The following is a 25,079-nucleotide window of genomic DNA, read 5'->3' as shown; positions in this document are numbered from 1 at the left end:
ACGAGTGAGTTTGCACTGTTGAACTGCTGACACACGTCTTGAGCCGTAAGGAGAACCTCTGTTGGAGATGCACAAATATTTTTTTTGTGTGTTTCGTATCTTGTGGCGGAGAGGAGAAGCTGACATCAATTTGGGGGTTTGTGGTACGACATTCCAAAGACTGTTGGAAGAGAGTACACAATGTTAGGAGGGCCTGCACATGAGCAGTGCAGCGTGTTGAGAAATAGCTTTAATGTAAACGTCGCAGTGATCCCGCCATTCTCCGCCTGCTGCACAAGTGTCTCCACATATTCACACAGTCCCACACTACTAGCTGATCGTAGATGCCATGAGAGCAAAGGTAGCCAGTCGACCATCGGTCTCTTAAGTTTACAGCATCATTTGCTGCTTGTTTCTGTACAGATCTGTGTGTGTGTGTGTGTGTGTGTGTGTGTGTGTGTGTGTGTGTGTGTATGCACTAGCTAAAATCATGGTGCTACCGAAGACTTTGTCAAAGTCTCGTGTTGGATTCAGGGACCTGAGTTGTGTGATGGTGAGTCACGAACATTTCCGACGGCGTGTCACAGCGGCTCACGATGAATCAGTTTCTCACCGGAGGGAGGCAAAACACGGTTGTTAGCATTTCAGACGAGTGTACAGATGTAGAGTCGAGAACCGGCCCTCAGAGAGAAGTCACTTCCGATCTGTGCTCATTTCTTCTGTATTTATATGATGTTACCTTTTATGTCGTTGCCATGGCGAGGGTCCCGCTTCTCGAACGTGCATGCGCTGCACATTTAGCTCGACCGCTAATGGAGTGGAGCATGTGTCCAGCGGTGCATGAAGAGAGACCTGTCTCTGGGGGCGGACTCACTTATAATGACTGCCACTTTTGTCTTCTCAGATCAGGAAAGATAATCTGACAAGATGGGCCAGTGTTTTAATTATAGTGAAAGTACATGTGGATTAGTCGGCCCCATGTCACGTGTGTGAGCAAATATCACCGTACACGCCAAACCATTGGAGATATTAAAAGTGGGGCGGCTGATGAGCGAAAAATATTGAAAACAAGTGTATGGGAGACGACTTTTTTTTTTACCCCCCCTCAAACTGATTTAGCATCTGCATGTAAAAAGGAATCTTCAACTTTTCTGTTCCCCAGAAACATTTTTATTTTTCAGTCTTTTTCTTTTTTTAACAATCACTTATTCAACTTGAATGAACTTATTCCACCTTTGAGACTTAAAAAAAACAACACCAAAGCAGAAAGAAGAAAGATCTTCTGTATATTGAAAAGAACCTAGTTTAGCCAGCTCTTACAATGGATGTGAAAAACATGACAGTCTTTGTCACTAGATAAGTGACTACACTAAGCAAACATTTGGAGATTCTGTCGTCTGTCTTTTGCTGAAATTATTATGCTTTAGAACAGGAGATTGTCGTTCAATGCATATTGTTTTTCAAAATACACGTTTAGTGGTCCTTTCTTTCAGTTTGGTTGGATTACAAAAGCTCTTTGGGCTGCTTTCACGGAGTGTTATTTGGTGACTGCCAGTATTGAAAATCAGCTCAGTTAAAAAAAAAAAGATTTAGATTAGACAAGGTGAACTGACTTAATATCATTGATTCATCTTTCATTTTGCATATATTTTCAACTCAAAAGTGCAATCAAAGTGACCTCCCCACAGCGTTTAATATTAAGAGTCTTCAGCCTCCCACTTTTATATCCTCAATATCATAACGGGACTTTGCGCTGTAACTGTCCCTAAGGAACGCATCCAATATCCCCTGTTAAATTGTTTATTGCCGTATGCCACACAAGACCTTCTTCTTCTGCACTACGTCTAAAAGTGGATGCTGATAATGAACCGTCTTTTGAGTGTTTTCCCCCCTCAAAATAAAGACAAATCAGTGTGATACTTCTATCAAACCAAAACAGGTTGTACATGACGACGCCATTTGGTTCTGTAAATGTCCATGTCTCCTCGATATTTTTTTTTTCCTCTTTGTTTTAAAATAAGATGTAAAAAAAATACTGTAGTATCACGCGTGAGTCATTCTTCCTTGCTAGGCATAGACATTGCTTGTGATTGAAAATGACAATGTAAGAAAAAAAAGGGTAAAACTATTCAAGAAAAACACGCAAAATGACAAAAGGCTTGGTAAAAAACAACAACAGTCAGAGGCCAAGGTAAAGGACTCGACTTTTCGTTTTATTTTTTTATTAGCAATTTATCACTGTGTGATATTTTGTACATCATATTAAGCTGTAATCCAACTCTCATGATAAGGGATAAGAGACCTGCTTCTATTATTTTTGCTGTATGATATATTTTTGAACTGTACTCTAGCTTGTATCGAATGACTGCTCCCTTTTGTTTCATGGGTCCACTGTTGTGTGTCAATAAGGAAGACGGAAAAAAAACATGATTTTGTACAGTAAAACCCGACTCGTTTCCTTTTTCCCTACTTGAGGTATCAATTGCTACAATAGAGGCCGACGGTGGTGACTGTATCCAATGAAATTAAATGCAGTTTCTAAACGTGACATTTTGTACAGTACGTTTCACGTTCTGTAGGTAACTTAAAAAGCGATTGACTCCCAAGCTCATGCCAACATCCCTGTCAGGTATGAGACATTCGCACCAGACGCCCGCGGAAATCTTATTTCCCCCCTAATTCAATGACGGTGTGAGTACTACAGTAATACTTCGTTGGAGAGACTGAAACTATAGAACTGCAGTCGTGGTTTGTAGCTGTGGTTAGCAGAAGGCTAATCATTAGCATCACTTAGCCACTTTGCTACTTGCTATTGTAAACAACTGTTGCTGCATTCATTTGGTCGCCAACAGTGTGTGTGCTCAGTTGGCGCAGTTACGAAGACGTGACACGTTTCTTTTGGTCTTAGAAATGTAAAGTAATGACTATAAACTGCTTCGAATGTGATTCCCAGAGTATCGAAACACAAAGCACAGGCCGCCGCCGCCGTCAGTCCTGGAATGGATGCGCGGTTGTTCCAAGAGCGAGTGACGGTGAGTCCAGTTGGAGAAAAATCCAGTCGCGTAACCCGTTTTTCATCAACTTTTGACTCAAACTCAGAGATTAGGATTGACTTTAGCGGAAAAAAAGACATTGTTGCTTACAATATTATTGAGAAGACTGAAAACGTGCATTTAATGACGTTTAATGTACGTTCAATGAAAATGATCCGAACTTTCACATTCATCTACTGTATACAGATTGTTTATATGCTTTTAACAGCTTTTATGTCAAAGTACGTGTGTGACTGAGATCATTCTATAAGTAAGGTGTGGGGACACAACTGCTCCAGGTACTCATCGTCATTGTTCTCCATGTTAAATACACACGGATACACAAGATAAAGCACGAGATAAAGAGGCGAGTTGGCAGCTTTTCCACTCCTGAAATTGAAACTCACTTAGCATTTCACCTGTTTAAAGACAGAAGCCTGTGCTTTTCTTTCTGTCTTGACTGGTTATACTTGTCATGCAGGCGTAGTTGACTTCATTTGCTCGTGTCAGTGAGAACATGGGAAAGTGTGGCAGGAATATTGGATGGGAAACGAGGGATGCCACTCAAACGCAGCCTATAAGAAGAACGGGAGTGACTTATGTATCACATTAAATCTGTAGAATTCAAGATTGTACTTTGTAAACTCGTTTGTGAATTCATATCACAAAACCAGGTTTCCTTCTGTATAAGATTATTATATTATAATATTAGGAGGGGAATCATTTGAAATAAGTGGTGGAAATGGATTTAACTAAAAAATGGAAACATTCCACAGAGGAGTAAATCAGGAAAATACATCAAAATAAATGTTGAAACGGCAATAATTATATCTCCTTTAATTGTGTTTATTTTTGTCACGATTATTTCCTCATTCCTTTGTGAATGATGGCGTGTCTAATGACCATTCTCGGCAAGTTCTTGGGAACCTAGTCAACTGTGTGGGTGCAACCCAAAACCTTGAAAATGCCACCAAGCACTGCCCTCTTGTGGTGGCAGAAAGTATTTTGGTTCATGGAGGGAAAAGGTCACCAGTTGCGGTGAATTCAACTTCATTTCGGCGTGCGTTTAGTTCAGATGGAGAATGTGTAATAAAGTACTTATTTATTTAACTTATTTCTTTTTATTGTTTCGCTAACCCCTCCATCCCCAATTTTTATTGATTTTCTCATTTTTTCTCTTGTAACTACTGACTAATAATAGTCAGTGGATACTTCTTTTGCTTTCTATTTATTGTTTATATTAATTAATTATCTTCCATATTATCAATGGGAAATGCCGAAAGACAAAGAAATTGAAAATGGTGATCATATTTATTTATGAATTATTCTACAATTTATCCGTAATTTTCCATTGAAAAAAACAAAATTGGATTTTTGTATGAGCACATTTCCCCTCACATATGGATTAAAATTATTTTTGGCCACCAAATGATTTTTTTTTACCTTATTTTTTTTAAACACATTTAAACATACTAACTGTAACCTTATTGCAAGTTCTACATTTTGACAATAATACAATAGAACACAAATGCAATGAATAAATAAAATGAAACCCTGATCAATGACAAACAGGGGGAAACCCAGTTTCAGTTTTGGGTTTAAAACCCAGTAAATAGTAGGCAGCGCAGGAAGGAGACATGAGCAGAAGGTGGGAGGGTTACGCTCACCTCCCTGAGGCGGTGTAAGGGGATCTGTGGTCACAATTCAGGGGAAGGAGTGAGAGAATAAATAACTCCCGAGGAAGGAAGAGAAGGAGGAGGGATAAGTCCACACTGTCAGTCACCGCACTTCCTCCTTCTTTATAATAGATAACAGAGGAGGGAGGTGCCTGGGGAGGTCCCGACTGCCTCTCTCTCTCACTGAGAGACAGAACTGGGGTTGAAACTGAAACAGACTCGTAAAAAGGAGCGCAGCTCTCCTTCATTCTCACAGTTTCCTGTTTATGGAGGCCATTTTGTAGCTCAACCTCAAGACGGGCAACAACAAAGTTGTGAGTTTCCTCCCTTCGCAGGAAGTTCCCTAATCAAGCTTGGACTTTCTCCACTGCACAGCGACGTCCTTGGACCGGAGCGGTGAGGAAGGAGGGGGGGGGGGACGCAGGAGAGGAAGCCAGCACCCCCGCCTCTCTCGCTGTGTTTTCTTCAAAGTCTCACACACTTCTCTCATGCTTGTCATACCAGGACTGAAAAGGAGCCTGCCGACGACAGGAGAGACAGAAAAGGACGCCACTTCCTGGAAGGCTGTTTGATCCATCGGGAGTCGGGTGGACTTTGAGGACTTGGGAGCCCACTCTGCTGAGGGCTGTTTGAATGAGGGTCTTGTGAGAAGAGCCGACTGCCCCCGGGTGTGTTTAGTGGCCGTGCATGCTCAGCACACCAGGACTCTACATGGCCAACGCCAGTCCGTGCATGTCCGCAGGGTCCATGGTCCCGGTCTTCTTCCCTACAGGGGCCGACTCCCTGTCCATAGGCACCTTCATGCAGCCGGGAACCGCCAACACTATGCCGGCCATGTCTGCTCAGACGGGCTTTCCCGTCATGGACTTTGGGCTGATGCAGGCAGCCGGAGGGACTGTGGTGCCTTCGCTGCCTCCAACTCCGTCCGGGGTCTCTTTTATGATCCAGATCGGCCTGACAAGAGAGTCGGTCCTGATGCCTCAGACCGCCGACCTGGCCTACGTCAAACAGATGGCCTGCTCCATCGTGGACACCAAGGTAGGACTACACCAAACTTTGCTCCTTTTCAGAGCTCTTTGTTTTTTTTTATCTTATCCTGTGGTCTTGTTGAGCCTGCTACTATCTGCTGTGTTTGTCAAACATCACTTGCTAATTTGCCCAGGAAAATGGAAGAATGTCTTTGGGCTCTATCTTTATAGATGAGTCTTGAAGGTCCCTGAGGCTCCGTGATGAGTCACACAAACAGACCTTCTATGAGCGGACTGTGAAACTTTGGGACACAAAATTCTACATATATTTTTACATAACTTCTGCCAATGAAGTTCTTTCATCAACTCCAACTGAGCCAAGCTTTACTTTTGTTAGATCCCTGTGTGAAGAGCCCTTTCTTATATCATGGCTCACAGAGTACAAACTTAGATATGTGTATTGATTCTATTAGAGGCAGAATCCCACCGACGTTGCCCACTCTCACGCCCCACTTTGGCTCTGGATACTAAGGAACTGCAGTTTTACACTCCTTTTCTTATCAATGTGTTCTCTGACTTGTCCCACATTTCCTGTTTGTTTTTCTCTTCAGTCTGCTTTGTTGTTGTTGTGTAAATATCAAGGGATGCGTGCAAAAGGCTGCTAATGTTTAAACAAGCGTCAGAACATGACTGTATGGAATGCGTTCATTTTTCTTCTGGCGCAGTCCTTTCAGTTCAATAAGCCTTTGTTGTGGCAGACTCAGCACCAGCAGGGAGGCATTTGGGGGTCACTGTTCAGCTCAGCCATACACCCGCGAGACATCCCTGTGCTCTAGATGGCCCTCACACTCTGGCATCTTATTGCTGTCAGGATACAATCATTTTTCATCTTCTGGCAGAGTTAACTTGTGATTAATCACAAATGACTTTCACTTATTTTTATATGTTCTAAATGTAACTCAAAGATTTTGACCTATTGACAGACCTACTTTGTCATAAAGTTATACTCTTGATGTGTCCTGCTTGTGTTGTGGTCGTGACATCTATCGTCACACTAAGGTCAAGCATCTCCCCTATTGGCACAAGTGGTTTCTTCATTTACTGTATTTAGCTCAACAACAGCGACTACAACTCAAGCTAACCCTCGACATTTTTACGTGTGCGACCAGGTTAGAGTACCTCCTTGGAAGTTTAGGATATACGGGACTTAGAATTGCTTCCAGACAGCAGCGATGAGGGGCGTTGCAACCCCAGGAATACTCCATTTTTCTTCTGAATGCAGGGTACTTGTGACGTGTTGGTTCAAGGATCAGGACTATTCTGTGAATATTCGCCAGCTGCTGAGGTCCTAGGACCATCGGGACAACAAACCATTCACTCGATGTTCTGAGCAATTCAAATGTTTCGTTTCATTTTACGCTATAAAAACATTTACTATTTACAAGTATGACGTGTACACGTCAAATGCCGACAACTAGTCTTTGAGATAGTGGTGACATGGTTTTAACTTGATGTGTGTAATATTAAGGCAAAGTATATTACACCAGCTCCTGAACAGAGCAGGGCAGTTGAGGTGGTACTGTGGAGGGAGTGGACCTGGGCTGCGATGCTAGTGAGAGGCCAACTGTCTTTCTCTTGACCTTCTGGTCTGATTGTGGTTCTGGTTGATTTTAACTGTGGTTTGAGTGAAACCATGATTCTGTGCAACTCAGTCCACCTCCACCTAATGCAAATCCTATTCCATTGTAATTCAATCTGAATCCTACTCTCTAATCTTCATGCTCCGAGAACAAACCCGTGTTGGTGAAAGTGCTTTCATGAACTGAAAGGCTGCTGCTTCTTCTCTGTGACAGGAAATGCTGAGAGCTTCAACTTAAGAAACACCTGCAGGAACCAAATATGCCCAACAGCAGTTTTTGTACTGTAAATATGCGTCATGATAAACATCTTTTCAGTAAACATCAACGCACGCAGTGCGTTCTTGTTTCAAGTCGCACGCTAACTTTCGCCGTCAGATGCTCCACACTCTTGGTCCATCAGCAGTGGCGAATTAAAGTGCAGTCCAAAGCTGATCTAGAACAAATCCACAAGATAACCTTGAGAATGAAAGCACCCTCAGCCTCCACCCACATATGACACCGGGTGTTACACAGTTAAAGTGAGTTAAGTGAGAAAGAGGTAGCAGAGTGAAATAAGCTAAGAATATCAAACAGTGATGCTATTATCAGATCATGACTCACTCCAACAGAAACATGACATAGCGCATGCTTGCGCTGCTCAGCTGACATGGATGGGGATGTCATGGCTGGACTGGTTTCTAAAAGACGCGTTTGAAAGTCTGTTTATTGACGCTGCAGTCTGACTTCATCTGATGCCATTGACTGAGGTTTGAAATCCATTATCACCACTGCCTATTTTTGCCTGAGTTATTGAATATGAAACTTGCTTTCACGCTCCTGTCGCACATCATTCCTATCAGTCATCCTGTCTGCGTTCTCTTCTTCGCCTGCTATTTCTCCTCATTCCTTTTAACAATCTTCAAGACGACTTCTTCCTCATGATACATTTTTTATTCATTTATTTCCTAGAGAAATGTTTACTATCAACTCTCCCAATATTTATTTATTTATTTCTTGACAATTAATCTATGATTTATTTATTAATTTTTCTGGAACTGATATAATTTCGGCCCCCCATTATCACAGCTGTGATCCTGACAGCACTAAGACAAAAGAGAGAAAATCAGGTTACATAATTTTATCTACTGAGGCGGTACATTTATGTGAGTGGATTTAACATTCCTTATAATATAATATTATCAGTCATACTTATAAAGGAATCGTGTGCTAAGCATTATTGTCCTTCTCCCTCAGAGTAACTCATTCAAATTGTAACCAAACTACTTATAAATAAACAGATATTAAATCTCATATTAACCTTTGTACTACTGTTCATTTTTGTTGTCAGTGCTTCATCGTATGTTGTAACTCCAGCTAAATATTGTGTTCTGCAGAGGAGATGAGTACAGAAAAGTCTTGCAGCAGCAAAGCTAGTATCCATCATTCACTCATGTCTCTCTCTTCTAGTAAAAGTAACCTGCTACCCATGATTAAATTACATTCAGAAAAGTTGAGTTAAAGCTCATAAATATACAAGCTTCAAAAACGTTGGAAAGTCATGTGTAAATAGCAGCTTATAGGGGATAAATAGCATTGATTGAAAAGTAAATCACACGGCAGACTCACTTTTCCTTATTGCCTTTAGTCTGGTGCACACAAGGTTTCTGCCCGAAACGGAAGCATTTCTTGTCCATGGCGACTCAGATGCTGGTGGTTTTAACCTTGTATGTATGACAGTGTTGTGATGCAAAATAAATAAATAAATAAAGCTTCTTTTCAAAATAAGCTTTCAAACACACTCATTGGTTCTTGCAAAGACAAAAGACAGGCTGATTATTCCCAAGCTTTTCTAAAGCAGTCACACTCTCAGAAATCCTGAAATCCCCTGAAGGCTTAAATCCTGCCTTGCTCAGAGGCTGTGGCTTTAGGTAGGAGACTGGGACAATAGACGGCCTGTCCTGCTCCAGCCAAGTGCCTTGGCCTGTGTGTGTGTGCACGCATGAATGGCTGCACTGGTGTGTGTTTTGAGGTGTAGTGAGGGCCCGTTTTGTCCCGCACACCCCCGCCCACTGCCATCACTCCCAGAAAGGGTGAGTCATAGCAGCCCTGTTTATTCACCCTCCGTCTGTTCCATTGACTCAGTTTTCCATGTGATTCTTTAGCCGAGTCTTTGCTCTGGATGCTGGCGCCCCTTATTTAATATCCTCTCCACAACTGGCCCAATTTGTCCCTCCGCCCTTATTTTCCCTCAAACCCTGACACACATTTGGACACCTAGTAATGGAGATGCCTGGCTGCAGTCTACAACTCGCACCCTCCACACCCCACACACACACACATCTGTGGGGAGAACTTCTGGAGGAGTCAGGAAAGTGACCGTCCAGTCATGATGCAGCACTGTTGCTGCTGCCTTACATAACACTCTTAAATGTTCATCTTCAACTTAATGAATTTATCTGAATTTAATATTTGAATGAATATATACATTAGCCACTGTGAGTGAAAAACAATAAAGACTTTTTAGTTAACAAGCTTTCAATGCAGAGCATAGAAAACAGCATGTTCTGAGCTGCCACATCCATTTGCATAGCAACCACTGCTGCCTCAGATAGTTAAGAATACTTTTTCCACTCGCCTTCTTTCCTCTCTTTGGCTTCTGACTCTTCTCTTTTGTTTTTTGAAAATCTGACTTTTTCTTTGGCTGCATTGTCATGTGACATCTATAGCCATACTGACGACTCAGCAAGAGGGCAGCGGCGCCGGACTGGACCACCGCCCTCAACCCACTTACCGCACCACTGCACTTCTCTGAGGAACTGCTACTGTTCTCACTCATATTTCCACTGACATTTCACTCACAATGTAAATCACACTCAAGTTTCCCTGGTTACCATTAGAAACATGCTCTCCCTTGCTTCCCCTTCAAATCCTTCGCTTCCTCAGCTTATCTCCGGTCACCTGTGGTCAACTTCCTCACAGACTTGACCTTATCTTCCTTTGTGCTTTACAATTTCTGGTCCACCGCTTTAGAGTTATCCTTCCAATGAGGGTGGTTGAGAGTTCCCAGACTTTGTTTCTGGGATATCTGTACAACTCATTTCCTTCCTTAACCGTTCAGAATGACAATATTACTCAGTCTCAATGTACAACGTCAAATCATTTTATGGCCTCTGACAATTTAACCCGGGTCATGAGGGTCAAAGATTTTAATCCTGTTGATGGATTATCTTAAAAAAAAATAAAAATGAAAAATGTATATATATTTAAAGGGCTATTCACTAAAATGTATCACGGATGCGACATGGGAGCTTAAAACTGTTGACATCTCAAGTGATTCTCCAGATCAGGTATCAAACAGAAGGTCCAAATGAAGTAATGAAGTACGTCATTTTAGAAACCAATATGCCTGATTCCAAAAGTTTGATTCTCTGAAGAGCTGAAGCAATAACATAGTTGAGTGCAGACCGGAGGAAAACGCAACAATAACAATGTGAGCCGTGTTGTTGTATGCAGGTCAGATCAAGCTCCATGATTACGGAGAGGTGCGCCTCTTCCTTTTTGTCTTATCCCATCGTCTTCGTAGAGTTCGCCACGGACGAGCTGTGGGCCCGTTTATACCAACGTCACTGGGTGTGTTCGACGTGCGTGAGTAAGTCAGCAGCGCAAGTGACTACACGCTAGTTCCTTTCAAGGCCTGTCATGTTGGAAATAGAGGAGCGTTAGTCAAGGCAAGTGACTCATGTGAGCAGAGCCACAGCACATTTGTGTGCTGCCTCATCCAATAAAGTTGACTCATTAGAGGCCCTATTAAAAGGCCCTAACTGTTTTGTTGTGCCAGTCGAATGCGTTTTAGACGAAACAGGAGGTTTAATAACGGACAACACAGGATGCATATAAATATGAATGAGCTAGACTGAACTGTACATTTTGTTTTAGCGGCTATTCACTTGTGTTGTCCATTTATTAAGAGTGTAAAACGGCATAATTCCAACAAGCCGTTCAGCTAATGTACGTAAACGCTGCCAGTCTTTGCAGCCAGATCAAATGCTAAGTCTGTAAAAACACACAAACACACACCCATCACTGAGAGCGCAGCCCCTGCCCTCACCATTGTTTCCACCTCCGTTGTGGAAGGGCTGTGTGTTTTTTGTTTTTTTTTTTTTTAAATCTTGCTCCCTAGAGGAGCGGGTTGGCCCTGAGAATGGGATCACACACACATCCTCCTGTTTACCTCACTCCAGCACATGTAATCCACCCAAACACATTGTGAAAAGCAATGCAATAGTGGCTCAGTGGCGTGAGTTAAGTGCCTTTCTCAACATCGCTTGTTAAACACGCACAGCTTATCATTCCAAACATTTGTCAGTGAGTCAAAAATATGTGAAAACAGTAGCACATTCCCTCTCTATTTAAGACACTCTCCCCACACTACCCTCTTTACCCCTCCTCTGTTTATTTTTCCCTCACAAGCTACTTTAGAGAGGAAATGAGGGTGGTGCTTGGACAAACTCCAGAATCCTTTTTTTTGTATCGCGAAATTTATTTTAATTTTAATTCATTGTTAATTATTTTATTTAAATGTTTAATGTAGATGGCCACACAGCGATTTAATGTCAATGAAAGATGTGAGGAGTTGACAATTCCAGTTCAGAACATTGCCCAGTTTGTTTCATGAGTCAGTCTCCATGCTGGAGCCCGTTTTCCAAACTAGTTTTCCTCTCTACAGCGCAGACACCACCACTGCACCCACGGCTTATGGACCGATGCGAGTTATGGATAGACTAGATCTAATTTCCTTCTTAAATTTAGTGGGTGGGGCTAATATTTTGCTGCGCTCTATGGTCCGGAAATTGCAGTAATTGATCTTGATTGATCCTGCTGCCGTGACGTCTGCGCCGTTTTCTATCAGTTCAGCTAACAACAACAACCTCTTCTTCTTACACTAGTGTGTGTGTGTGTGTGTTGCTTTGTTTGTTAGCGGAGCAGCTTTGCATGACCATGTCTGAGTGTGTGCGTGTGTGGACCATGCGGGGACATTTGTTTATCCAAATCCACTTACACCAAACAGCAGATCTGTCGGTCTGATAGACATCTGAGACCCAATATACAGGCGACTGTTTCACTGTCTGTCACCGAAATGTATTGACGCCCTGGCAACACTCGATATATACACAAGTTACTACATGCCCAGGGTTAAGAAGCTGCTCCACAATAACTCGCTGTAAGGAAGAGTTAAACTGGAAGCAGAACTGTAAGTTCAAATTCAAAATAAGGCCTGGAACAGATGATCCTGCTCATGGCCAGGGTGCTTGGGTTTGTGACCAAAGTCCTGATTTATTGTCTTTTAATTGTATTACCTCAAATGTTTGTCCTTCAGCTGCGTTGATGTTTGTAATTTCTGCGTCATGATTGTAAAGAAGCTGTAAAAACGGTTGGTGTATTTCATCTTGCTCCTGTCAATATATTACATTATATCACAGTACAGGATAGTTAGCAGGCAATGCATCACAGAAAAACTAATTTTATCCCCCCCCCCCCGACTTTCCTAAGTATTGACGCACTCATGGGTTGAATTATTGAATGGAGGCCTCATGAAATGACAGGGTGGGCTGGATTTGGCCCCTGAGACAGGAGCTTGGCCTATCTCCAACTCAACAATGATGGAAACGTCCCGTCTCTTTATATAGATGTCCAGTGGAGTAAATTACAAACTGACCACTTGATTTATTATTCTGTTTGTCTCCCCTTCAGTCATGTGCGTTTAAGGTCTCGAATTCTTGCTTTCATTTCTTCCTCGACCTCATTCGGCCGCTCAGACTTTAATACATTCTTTCTCCTTTTCTGAGATCTTATGATTCTAATCCAGCGATTTTCAATGTAATCCAATTTGGCATTGGTTTGGTGAGAGGGGTGTTATTCCAGCTTCACGTCGGAGATAAATGTTATTTGAAGAGTTTGAATGCCAGCGAGGAGAGGAAGATAAGGTCGCTTGTAAACAGGACAAGAAATAATGGCTGCATTAAATGAACTGTTTTGTCTTAAAGGATAAATTTAGATCTTGTGTCACGTTTGAGTTTCCTCATTTGTTAGATAGGAGGACTTTCGCAGGATCTAAAGATAATTTGGGGAAGCACTGGCAGGCGACCGGTGCCTGATCTCACTGAGAATATTTGTCGCTGGGACAAGTCTCCGTTTGAGATTTGGAAGGAAGATATCTTGGCCCATGTCAGACTTGGTTCCGGATATGTGGTTTGCATGGGCAATAACTCAGACTTACCTCAGTGGATAAACACAAGATTTCAATATTTGAGTTTTGGCTTAGGAAGAATCAGCTCCGAACGATCTCATTAAACAAAACTGTTTTAGCGATTAGCGCTGTGTAATTTTGGTAAAGTACAGACTGAAGGCGGTTTACGTTGAAAATTATGTTTTATTAAATCCAAATTAAAGTCAGGATTATGAACATTCAAAGACGAATCAATTATTGAACTTTTTGGTTTGTGATTTAACCCTTTAAGTCGTTATGCTTCAGTCATTCACCTAAGAAATGTGGATTTAAAAATGTTTCAAAGCCAAGTAGCTTCTTCTAGAGTTAAGATTTTATTTCTCAGGTTGAGGAATCTTGGATTATTTGAGTCAAACTCAAGGTTGGGTTGAAAGGGATTTTAGTAAATTATGTTTTTTCCACCTAGAGACAATTGGGAAAATAGCAAAAACGTCTCAAAAGACAAAGAATATAATCAGTACAACTGACAAGCTGGAGCGCTAGCACAAGAGCAAAGTCCACAAGTCCACCTATTAAAAGATGTCTATTCACGTTTGTGCAAACGTGTTACATGTCGGTGGAGTGCATGACGTTTTTCTATTTCTGGCCTTGAAGCCACTGATGTTTATTTGTGTGCTTTTGGGGCCAGTTGGTGTCACGTTTCATTATCGGGACTTTTTTCTGATGTCATTACATGAGCTGATCGCTTACAATGGAGGGGCTTTGTAATAGAAGAACACACATGACATCACGGTGCATTTAGCTGTGTTCAGAGCGGAGGTAGTATAGCTATGAAGACACTTGTAACACACACGCCTGCTTGTGTGGCTAACAGGGTTTCGTCAAGCTGGTTATACGATGCTCTTCTTTTTCTTACTAACAGAAAGCCTTTGGGCCAATGGAACCCATTGCGTCTTGAAACCAAACACAGAGCTTCCCGCCTCGTTCCATAGTGAATTTGCTCAGCGCTACTGTGGAAATATAAATAAATAAATACAAAAAGCTTGAAAAACTGATGAAACTTGTGGGTCATAGACCAGAGGTTAACTCAATTATTGGTACATACGTACGGGTGATCTGCTATTTTTACGATTCAAGTTCAACTTCTCAAACGGATTCCTATGAGTTAACTGAAGCTTCAACTGTTGTAGTGCATAATGGGTTTTGAGGTAAGGGTGAGGGGAGTTTTTTTTGGTGATGTCATGCAGTGGAAAAACACAATGCATTGTGGGCTTTTAAAGCAACTGAACAGTTTTTCCTGCTGCGCTGTTGCTAGCTCTCATTGTTCGTGATTTTTTTCATTTCCAAAGTGAAAGAAAAGCCACCAACTCTGTGTCTTGGAATAAGCCAAGATGCGGCGAATGACCTGAATGGCAGTCTCAAGATGTGCAATCACTTTCGACGTAATTGCTCGAGTCATGTTGCTGTGTTCATGGCATTTTCAGACCGGAAAGTTTGAATGAATAAGATCTAATCTAATCTGAATCAAAGCATGTGATATCCTGGGTCGCAAGTAGCACATTGTAATGCTACTTGTGTTAGCTCAGCTAGCTGAGGGCAAGAAACAAAGGCTAAGCAGATCACCTCTCTTCACTCACTCATTTTGAGTTTATTGAATAATTTCTTCAAAAAATAATGGAAGTGTATGTTGTGCTGTATCATAAGTCAAAGCGAAGCAGACCTTTGGAAGTGGATCCAACTTGGTTCGCTTTTTCAACTTTTCATTGCATTGAAAAAGTCCTCTGTTGAGTGTAATGCATTGCATTGCATTGCCAAGTCAGTGCTTTCGAGCCTGATGTGGCTTTAACCAAGTGTGGTACACACCAGTGGATGATAGGATGCTTGTGAAAAAGCAGTTATTGATGATTTATGAGTCGATTTCAGGTGTTTATGGGTCACATTTATCATACAATTTTGTCCTCTAACATGTTTCTACGAGGCTGAATAACACTAAAAATCACCTAATGGTTTCTAATTCCGAGTCATAAATATAAGGAGATGTGTTTTGATGGGGCTCTGATGGTCCGACTGAGCCATGGGATGGAGAACATGGGTGAGGTTGAAAGAGACGGGAGCCAACAAAAGGTCGATTCAGAAGGAGGCGTGCATGTCTCCTTTTTCCCAGACCTCCTCTTTCCAGGCCGACCGCAGCTCTCGTGTTACCTTTCTCGTCCTTCTTGTTGCTTCACAGCTGAAAGAAAGGCTTTGTCCATGTGCTGCGGCCCAAATTAAAACCCGAGACACACAAACTCAGACATGCACTTCAGGACCTCAGGATAACCCTGGAGTTGAACCTGCACAATTCTTGGTTAGAGATGTGCTCTGTATTTGTGGAGTTAGCTTTTTAGCATGGTTTACACAGGGATGTTTCGCACACCCCTCCAGTCCTGCAGGTTTACTCAGTCATCTGAAGAATGCTCAAAGTTGTATGTCAGGAATTTTCATTGCTCATACTGTGGTGACACTGTCAGACATGGCTGTCAAGTGAGGCCATCCTTTTTCTCCAATCAAACTTTGTTTCTGTACAAAGTGTTACAGTGGTTATCGACACAGTGGTTATTTGTGTATTTGTATTTTCATTTCACCTGTGTTTTAGTTGGTGGGACTCTTAGTACTTCATACTAAATTGGCTTGAGTGGTCTAAATAGAAGTTTGAACGGATGATATTTTCCTGCATGGCTCCGAGTTTGTGACTCCAGTCATGTTTGTGCTGGCAGTGATGTCACAGGTGGCAACAGAGGAGGACAGTGTGAAGATTTAAACAGACAGTGGTCATAGTGAAGGAAAAAAGAAAAGAATTTGAACTTATGTCAAGTGTGTGCAATTACAGGCCAACTATTTTTATCTCTCATATGAGGCTGCAATTACCAATCTGGACCATCTACTTAAAAAAAACAACTTTCTATTTATAGCCCACAAAGGAAAACAAAGTTTCCCGTTCCCATCTGATCTGAGGGGACACACGAAAATAGAAAGACTAGATGAGACGATCTTCTCGGAGAACTGGCCCCAGAGTTGTCTCACAATAAATGGTTAAAATAATCGTTGGTGACGTCAAAAGCGCGTCATCCCCCACGTCCATTTTTGTCTGCTCTTGTTTCCACCGTGTCTTTGTGCCTGCCAAGCCCAGCCGACCTCTGACGTCGCCAACATTACTTAATTCCTCGTCACCCAGAAATAGAGCTGTCAGTCAAGCCGCCGTTTCAACACAAGCGTGTGATTTTAATCCCATTTCACTTTGTTTAAAACGGCACAGTTTGTCGGAAACGCTCCACAGGTGCCCGAGAGAGCGCAGCAGAGTAACTGCATTTTTGTTGTCAGGTCCAAGTTCTCATCGGCAAGTGACCTCATGAGCGCTAAAAATAGAATCTGGGCCATTTGTTCCATCACTTACTCTGTCAGCACAAAAGGGAAAATTCCTGTGTTGCAGCAAGTTGTTGTCCGCGGCTAATGAGGGCAGATCATTGACGTCTTTACATTCGTGTTGCCACGGGAACGGCTCATTAAACGCCTCGCTATCAGAGAAGGTTGGGCCGCGCTCTCCAAGTCCCCTGTGCGGACCTGAACAATGGAGGTCCTGTTCAACAGTCAAGCCAATTCAGTGACATGGATTCATGCAGTTCCATGTGGAGACACACGTGCAGCAGGTGTGTGACTGCTTGGTGAAAACGTGGATGTTTAAACAATGTCACGTCTTTGAGGGGATGCAGTGTGTTTCCTGCGGACAATAAAACAGCGTGGATCTTGTTCCTGTTGTGGGAGTTGCTCAGCTGCTGCTGTAGAGCCATGTAGGGACGGCGCGGGCCTGGTGTTTACAGAACCGTCAGTCGCTTTATTTCAACACAAGCTCTCATTTCTGTCGCACTGTGTACACGAATCAAAGGTCTGCTCTTCCTCAACATCTTTCTCTGTTTGTTTTTATGAAGTACAGAAGCAGGAGAAACTCCAGATCTGTAGTTTATGGACAACAAAATTGAATTAAAATGAATAGTAAAAAGCGTTCTTGTGTTCTGGGTGTCAAAAACATGATGTACTTGTCATGAGGATGTCTTTGGTGAAGTGCTCTACATGCTTGGTTGTTGTCGTCAAAGAACTGAATATGGAAACCCACAAGTAAAACACTGCACTGATCGTTGGAGGGAACAAGTCTGCTCTACTGGTGGAGAGTTCAGGAATATCAAGCATTTTTCTTTCTATCAGGTGGAAATTACTTCAAAGATTTATCAATTCATTTCTATTTTAAATCATTAATATAATTGATCGGACTTGAATGCTTGTCTGCAATAGTAGAAATACTAAATAAATAATGGTACATTTGTGGCATCACTGACATAAGTTAAAAAACAGTGTTTCTCATCATAATTTTAGTAAAACAGTGAATTATGGATGACTTTATAATACCAAACACGCAATCAAGTTAATAAGAAAACAGAACGAATAATAAAGGAATAACTTATAGTAAATCACTTAAATGACTCACAGCGAAATCCTGACCATCAGACTGCCCCAAACTTCAACTTCATACATCGTAATTGAACAGCAACAAACAACAAAAAAGAATGGCTGAGCCACGATTGCGTTTTGTAGACTCGTCCTTTCCTTTTTATTTATTTAATTCTACACGGAGCAGCTGCAGTTGAGCATCTCGCTCAATCCTGAAGTAACTTCAGAACACCACCAAGTATAACCATTTGTTTCTGGTCCCATTATCAGCATTTCCGGAAATTTTTGTTGAAATATGTGGGGTATCTTTCAACTGACAGATAAATGCTGACTATTGCATAACCTCCATGATGGTGACACAAATAGATGGAATGCATTCTGGATTATAGGTTAAACCAACATGCTCATTTGAAAAAGAAAAAAAGTAATAAAGGTAATATATAATATTACTTTAGTAATATAGTTAAATAATTTAAGAAACTACTTCCTTTATTGGAGGCATTTTAAAACCAGATTTAAGATGACATCACCAAAGTTTATTGTTGCATTATTGCATTTATGCATTTATTGTTGTATCATTGTGTTTCATTGTTTTCTCCTCATTACTGTATATTTAATATATCATATTATATTAAATCTGATCTTCTGGAATAATTTAAATAAATAACATTTTTAAGGCAAGTCACTTATGTAAATCAGCATCAAAATGAAGTTCTGTTCAGGTTTGGTAGCAAGTTAAGGAGTGAAAAGGAAGCGAGCGTGTTGACAGTGTATATGAAAAGAATTCATTTCACCATGTCTTCAAAGTGCAGCTGTCGGCAGAACGGGCTTTGTTCGTGTCATGGTGTCATGTATGTACACTTGTTTGAGGGACTTTGTGGTCTGATGTGGTTGACGCAGACCTGCAGGAGGGGAAGTGATGGGGGAGATGAAAAGCAGAAGCTAGCGACTCTCTCGGCGGGACGTAACGAAAAGTCATTGTGTTCTTAAGCTGTGTGGCTGGTTCACGCCGTGATGATCCATATATAGAACTGTGTTGATGGTCCTGCTGTTGCTGCTGTTTACACCTCTGAAGTCAAACTCCTGTTTCAGGACTTTCAGTTGGAGATTTTTTTATTGAGCTTGCTGCGTCTTCTGCAGTCATTCAGAAGGAGGAAGCAGAAATGAGGTATTCTTTATGAAGTGATCACCAACATTGTACATGTGACCTGCGTCATGTGACCTTTAAGGGAAATCAAGCTTCAGGAAGCAGCCGCCTTTCTGTGCCTTCAAAACACGGCCATGTGATGGAAAACAATGAGCTCATGTTTCAGAAAGAGTCGTATCACGTTTTCACAATATTTGTTCTTAGACAATAAGCAACTCATAAGTACAGTGTCATACAGAGAATATACAAGAGCTACACAGGGAGTCATTCATTTAGCTAAATATTTATTTCCAAAGAAGAGAAAAATGACAGTTTTGAAGTGCGTATCAGACCCAATTTCAAGCGGAAGTTAGTTTTTCATCACTGCCCTATAATGAACCAGTGTTTAATTGAGGGAAGGAAGTCGCAGCATGTTTATACTGACACCACAATTCACACCTTTGGGCGGTTCAACACGCCTCACAGCGAAGGAAGCATCTGCATTTTGCTTGCTGGTGAGACACCTTTACTTGTAGCCTGCACTTATATCAAGTCCACTTTGACTGCTCCATTAGTGGCAGTCTTCAGTAAGAGGCAGGCAGAAACCTCAGGAACAACTGAGGATGAGTCAAGGTGCAGACGGTGAAGACTCTTCAAGTGTTGGGGTCAATAGTTCTGAGTGATTAGGTGAGATTCCATATACTTTATTGGTCTCACGGCGGGGAAATTCCACAGTAGACAGTGGTGTGAGCATCCATGATGCACACACAGTATATGGTCTACAGTAGAGTGGAAGAGTGACTACAGGAGGAAGGTCAAGCTAAGAAGTGAGGATATCAGAGGGACAGCGCCACTGGAAATGTTTGGAGTTGGAGAGGCCAGATGGCTTGGATGGAGGGAGAGGAGAGACGGGAGCGTGTTGGCTGAATAAATGGATGCAACACACGAGAGCACGGGGACAGGTGTTACTAGACAAGGGTGATGGAGCTATGTTGGTGGAGACCTCATTTTTTGGCAACCCATGATGGGGATCTTGAAATTTTATAGTACCCTAAATTTTAAGATTTTGTATTTTAATTTTTGGTATTTTTCAATGAGTTATATTTTCATTGTGTTGCTGTTTCATTGTATTTTTATGTTATTTATTTCTTTATACTTCTTTATTTATGACTTTAATTGCTTGATATTTTTTCCAAGTTGTTTATATATAGAAATAAATATACTGTAACAGTTTTTCTGACTGAAAGGATGAAAAGAAAACGAACCAAAGAACATATGACATTTTAATGGAAAAATAGATGGAAGCATAATTATTGTTGGAAATTTGAGAGGCAAGTTAAAGACGTAGTTCATAATTCATTTCACTCATAATGGCTCCATTGGCCCGAAGAACTGCAGGAGCAGCCGAGGCAACACTGGGCAACCCGATCCGTGGTAACCCAAATCCTGGCTGGAGATACGGCCCTGTCTCCAGGCGAACCTCACCACTCCACAGTCCATGTGATCGCACAGCAGCCTCTTTGTCTCCACACACACACACAGACACCACTAATCACTACATTCAGATGTACAGTGTCAGTGCAAACAGTTATATAATCCCAAATCCAATAAGAGCGGGCATCGCCAGTGTTTACATACAGACTGAAGTGTGGCTTTCTGCTTCCCCTGATCCACACAGACATCTGACACAAGGAAAAAACACTACAGTCATTTTCGAGAAGAGAGCTGTGGTTCCTATTATGGGAATCTAGTATTGTGCGCTCCAGAGGACTCCACGTGGCAGCATGTGGTTTGACTGAGGACGTTATAGATAGCAGAAGTGGAGGTTTCTTTCTGTGTTGACCAGTCTATTGATGACGTGTGAATCACATTTGTGAATCTGGACAGGTTCCTCAGCCCTCAAGCTGCGTGTCCACCTGTGACTCCATTCTGAGCCTTTACTACTGGGACAGACAATTCTGCTGTTACGACTACAACGAATGAAAACAGCACAGATTCTCCTCACCATCGACTTGTGGGTGACATAGTTGCCTCCTAAGTTGCTTATCTATCGACTCATTTATCACCTGTTACACCAAGGATGCAAGGTGTTTTCAACTGCTGTGGTTTGTCAAGTAACTTGAAAAGCTACAAATGGATTTGGATGAAATTTTCAGGAATGATATCAAATGGGGATTCTTCGTTGACATTGTCTTGTTGTTGTCTTCTCCGCACACTGGCACCTTATTCACTGCTAACATCTGAGTTTATCGCTGTCTGACCAAGTTCACTTTCATGGTGTTATGAATATTTGATCATTCATTTTTGGATATTTCTCTTGTGAAAAGCTGAACATTCTTGGTCTACAGTGAGTATTGTTTGACTGTGGGATGGTCTTCCTCTGGTGTCCACCGGGCGGCTTGGCAGCGGAGCCCTTCCCGCCTGGAATTCAGATGTTCGGATGTGCTCCACAAGTTTCATTAAAGCATTCTTTTGTTCCCTGGGTTTGGTTGATCTCTGTCCACAGTGAGTGTGAGCAGGAGAAGCAGCTCATTAAGTCGAACCATGGTGACGTAGACTTCTAGACAGAGCAACCGTATGTCTCTATGGCAGGGGTGTCTCATTCAGGCCTGGGGTCCAAGTCCAAACTGCAGGCTGAGTGAAGTGTACGTACTCTCACTCCTTTATCAGGGAAATCAAGTGGAAACTTGGAGGCTAGCATCCCTGTGTTTTGTTCCAAAATATATAAACTATCGTCCTTCGACAACAAACAAACACAATGTTGATCTGTCAGTATGTTTTTGCCATGCCGTTGTCGGGACAATATTAACCTTGCTTGAATCTTGAGGTTTCCTCCTGTCAAACAGCCATTGTTGAACACTGCAATGTTGTGGTCAGCACATCAACAAGCAACAAACCTCTCACCTAAAATAACTCAGCCAGATTTGACCCCCAGGCTTTAGTTTGGGCCCTCGCCGATGCCTTCCTCACAAGGTCCACCTCGCGTTGGAGACGAGTCAAAGACTCCTCACCCTTTCATCATATCCAGTGTCTTCATTTACATGAGACAACCAGGCTTTAATTGAGTCGCCGGCCGCAGTATCTGGTGTGGTGTGAGCACTGAAGTGAGCCAGACAGTATTAACTATTCAGCAGTCTGCCATTGAATGAGCTCTGCTGATCTCTGACTGACACATGCACAACTGTTCTTTCGTGCGTGTGTCTCCATTTCTCTTTCAAATTTCTGTGAGATAATTAGCTTGCCTTTGATGGAAACTATTCCAGGAGTCAAACGTGAGCAGCATCTCCCTCTCGTGACGTCATGAAAAACTACACTTCATATTTTTCACGGTATTGGATGACACTTCTCAGCAGAATATTGATGTTCTTTTGTCTGATTCAGTTTCCAGAATGTGGCTTCTACGGCATCTACGATAAGATCCTGCTGTTCAAGCACGACGTCTCAACCAACAACATTCTGCAGCTGGTCAAATCGGCCAGTGACATTCAGGAGGGAGACCTGGTGGAGGTGGTGCTTTCAGGTGCGTCTCCATCCGTCCACCATTTCCCCCTCCAGCATCATGACAGCATGACGACAAAGTCCTCTGATTTTAGCTGCAGCCACTTTTGAGGACTTCCAGATCCGGCCCCATGCCCTCAATGTGCACTCATATCGGGCCCCGGCTTTCTGCGATCACTGTGGAGAGATGCTGTTTGGACTGGTCCGACAAGGGCTCAAGTGTGACGGTCAGTGCCTTGGCTACAGTCCATCCCTGCATGTTTAAGATTGACCTGTGTCACACGGGTTTGACCCTCTGGCAGTGGCATCGCTTCAGATCTCAACCAAGTGGCAAACAGATAAATGAGTTGAGGCCGAGGAGATATTTGAAGTCGAGAGTTTTCAAAGTGTGGTGTTATTGTTGTTACTGTTTCTTTGTATGGTCTTGTATGGTAAGAAACTTGAAAAAAATGTTTGTATGCTTTTGAAATATATTTAACTGTGTTTGTGCTCAGATGCCTTTTAAAAACACGTTTTCACACTTTTGTTTTATACACAATTTTTGAATAGGTTTCGTTAGCGAACCGGAAGTTGGCACTTATTTCCCTCCAAGTTTTTCTTTTCACGCCGCACCGCTCCTGTAGTCCTCTGGCGCCCCCTGGAGGAGGCGCGTCTCACACTTTGAAAGCCGCTGCTTTTACTAAAGCAGGAAGCGACTGATATTGGGAATGTGTGGTCCTGATCAGCATCTACCCTGACTGTTGCGACACTATCGGGTGTGAACTTTCGTTCACTTGCAAACAGTATTGTGGTGCTTTTAATTAGCGAAACTAACCAAGAGTAATCTGAATTGGTTTTGATGGATTGAAATATTTAGCCTTATTATTCTTACTGCGCTCATCATTTCTCTTAATACTCACTCTCTTCCGAGTCTTAAGAGCAAAACCATTTCTTGTGCGCCCTCCTTGCTCATTGCTGCCCTCTGCAGGATGTGGACTGAATTACCATAAACGCTGCGCGTTCAGCATCCCAAATAACTGCAGTGGAGCTCGGAAGCGCCGACTGTCCACCACCTCGCTGAGCAGCAGCCAGTCACTACGTCTGTCCACCACGGAGTCGGTGTACAGCATCGGGACGGCCTCCACCTGCACCGAGGACTCTGGTCTGGTTCGCTCTCACACGCAAATGGTACTGAAGCGACACAGCTCTTGGTCTTCAGTGACCCATCTCCATCTAACCAAGCATGTTCTGAATGCTCTCCAGCCTCGGACCCCGAGCGACGCCAGGCGGTTCTACCCGTGTCGACCGGTTCACCTGGACAAGATGCTCATGAGCAAAGTGAAGGTGCCTCACACCTTTGCCATCCACTCCTACACTCGGCCCACGGTGTGTCAGTACTGCAAGAGGCTCCTGCGAGGGATCTTCAGACAAGGCCTGCAGTGCAAAGGTCAGATGGCTTTGATGGAATCTTTGTGTCCTAATCCGTTATTAATCATGAATTATTCTCCTCAGACTGCAAATTCAACTGCCATAAACGCTGTGCGTATAAGGTTCCCAACGACTGCCTGGGTGAGACCATCGGAGGTGAGAGAAACATGAACACAGCACCCTGCCTGCACGCTCTTCCTTTCCTCCCTTCATCTCTCTCTTATTGACCCCAATACGTCCCAGACAGTTCAAATCAATTCAAACAGTTGCTCTGCTTAAATTCTAATCCAAGCCATGTGTATTTATATTTTCAGAGAACAGAAGCAACAGTGGTGAGTATTCTCCACATCTCATATGTGAACGATCCAGAATTGAATTCCTGCTGGATAAGGTCCTTACAAGTGTTGCTCTCCAGACTTGTCCAGTCCCAGCACGGACCCCGAGGTGCCCATGGACTTCAACAGTGATTATGACACCTTGGACAAGTCGTCTATGGATGATTCGGACGAGGCCATCAGCATCCCCGGGTCCTTCTCCCCAGACAGCGGCCAGGATGGAGCCAGCGGAGACCAGAGGTTAATAGCTTGCATATTTCGCACTTTTATTCCAGAGAATGACCTTAATCACATGACACAACACCAGAAGAAGAAAGAACATCACACTCTTCCTCTATATAACTCTATAATAACTCTTGCGCTAAGGAAAACACTGACTCCAAGTAATAATTCATGTTTTTGCACCCTTCAAATATTTAATAAAAGTAATGATAATCTGTATATTATTAATCATGAACATCGGGTCTGTTAAAATAGATCAGCATCGTGAGTGTCGACCATCACTCCTTCTAGTGGATGCTGTGTTAATCTCATTGCCTCTGCCTTCTCAGCGCCAACATCCCTCTGATGCGTGTGGTGCAGTCGGTGAGGCAGGTGACGCGGCGCTCCAGCACTGCCATCAAGGAAGGATGGATGGTTCACTACAGTAATAAGGACACACTGGTAAAACCTCGAATTCACTCTTTCTCTTTGAGCTTGTGATGACCTTCTTCCAGGATCCTCTGCTCTCT

General features: G+C 42.6%; 1 protein-coding gene across 3 annotated transcripts in view; it reads left to right on the top strand.

The window, feature by feature from the left end:
- Positions 1-5,358: 5,358 nt before the first annotated feature.
- Positions 5,359-25,079, top strand: part of prkd2 (protein kinase D2) — a 30,862-nt gene continuing 11,141 nt past the window's right edge. For 2 of the 3 annotated variants that reach the window (XM_053872196.1, XM_053872195.1), the window contains exons 1-8: positions 5,359-5,725; positions 22,490-22,628; positions 22,702-22,833; positions 23,574-24,032; positions 24,098-24,169; positions 24,328-24,345; positions 24,429-24,588; positions 24,900-25,011. In XM_053872196.1, coding sequence (XP_053728171.1) covers positions 5,375-5,725; positions 22,490-22,628; positions 22,702-22,833; positions 23,574-24,032; positions 24,098-24,169; positions 24,328-24,345; positions 24,429-24,588; positions 24,900-25,011 — 1,443 coding nt within the window. In that variant the 5' untranslated portion in view covers positions 5,359-5,374. The remainder of the gene's footprint in view (positions 5,726-22,489; positions 22,629-22,701; positions 22,834-23,573; positions 24,033-24,097; positions 24,170-24,327; positions 24,346-24,428; positions 24,589-24,899; positions 25,012-25,079) is intronic. The other variant, XM_053872197.1, reaches the window with a different exon arrangement.

Source organism: Synchiropus splendidus, chromosome 8 (assembly GCF_027744825.2).
Source record: "Synchiropus splendidus isolate RoL2022-P1 chromosome 8, RoL_Sspl_1.0, whole genome shotgun sequence".
NCBI classification, from domain to species: Eukaryota; Metazoa; Chordata; class Actinopteri; order Syngnathiformes; family Callionymidae; genus Synchiropus; species Synchiropus splendidus.
Note: the sequence above shows the minus strand (reverse complement) of the source record. Positions and strands in the feature narration are given on the sequence as shown.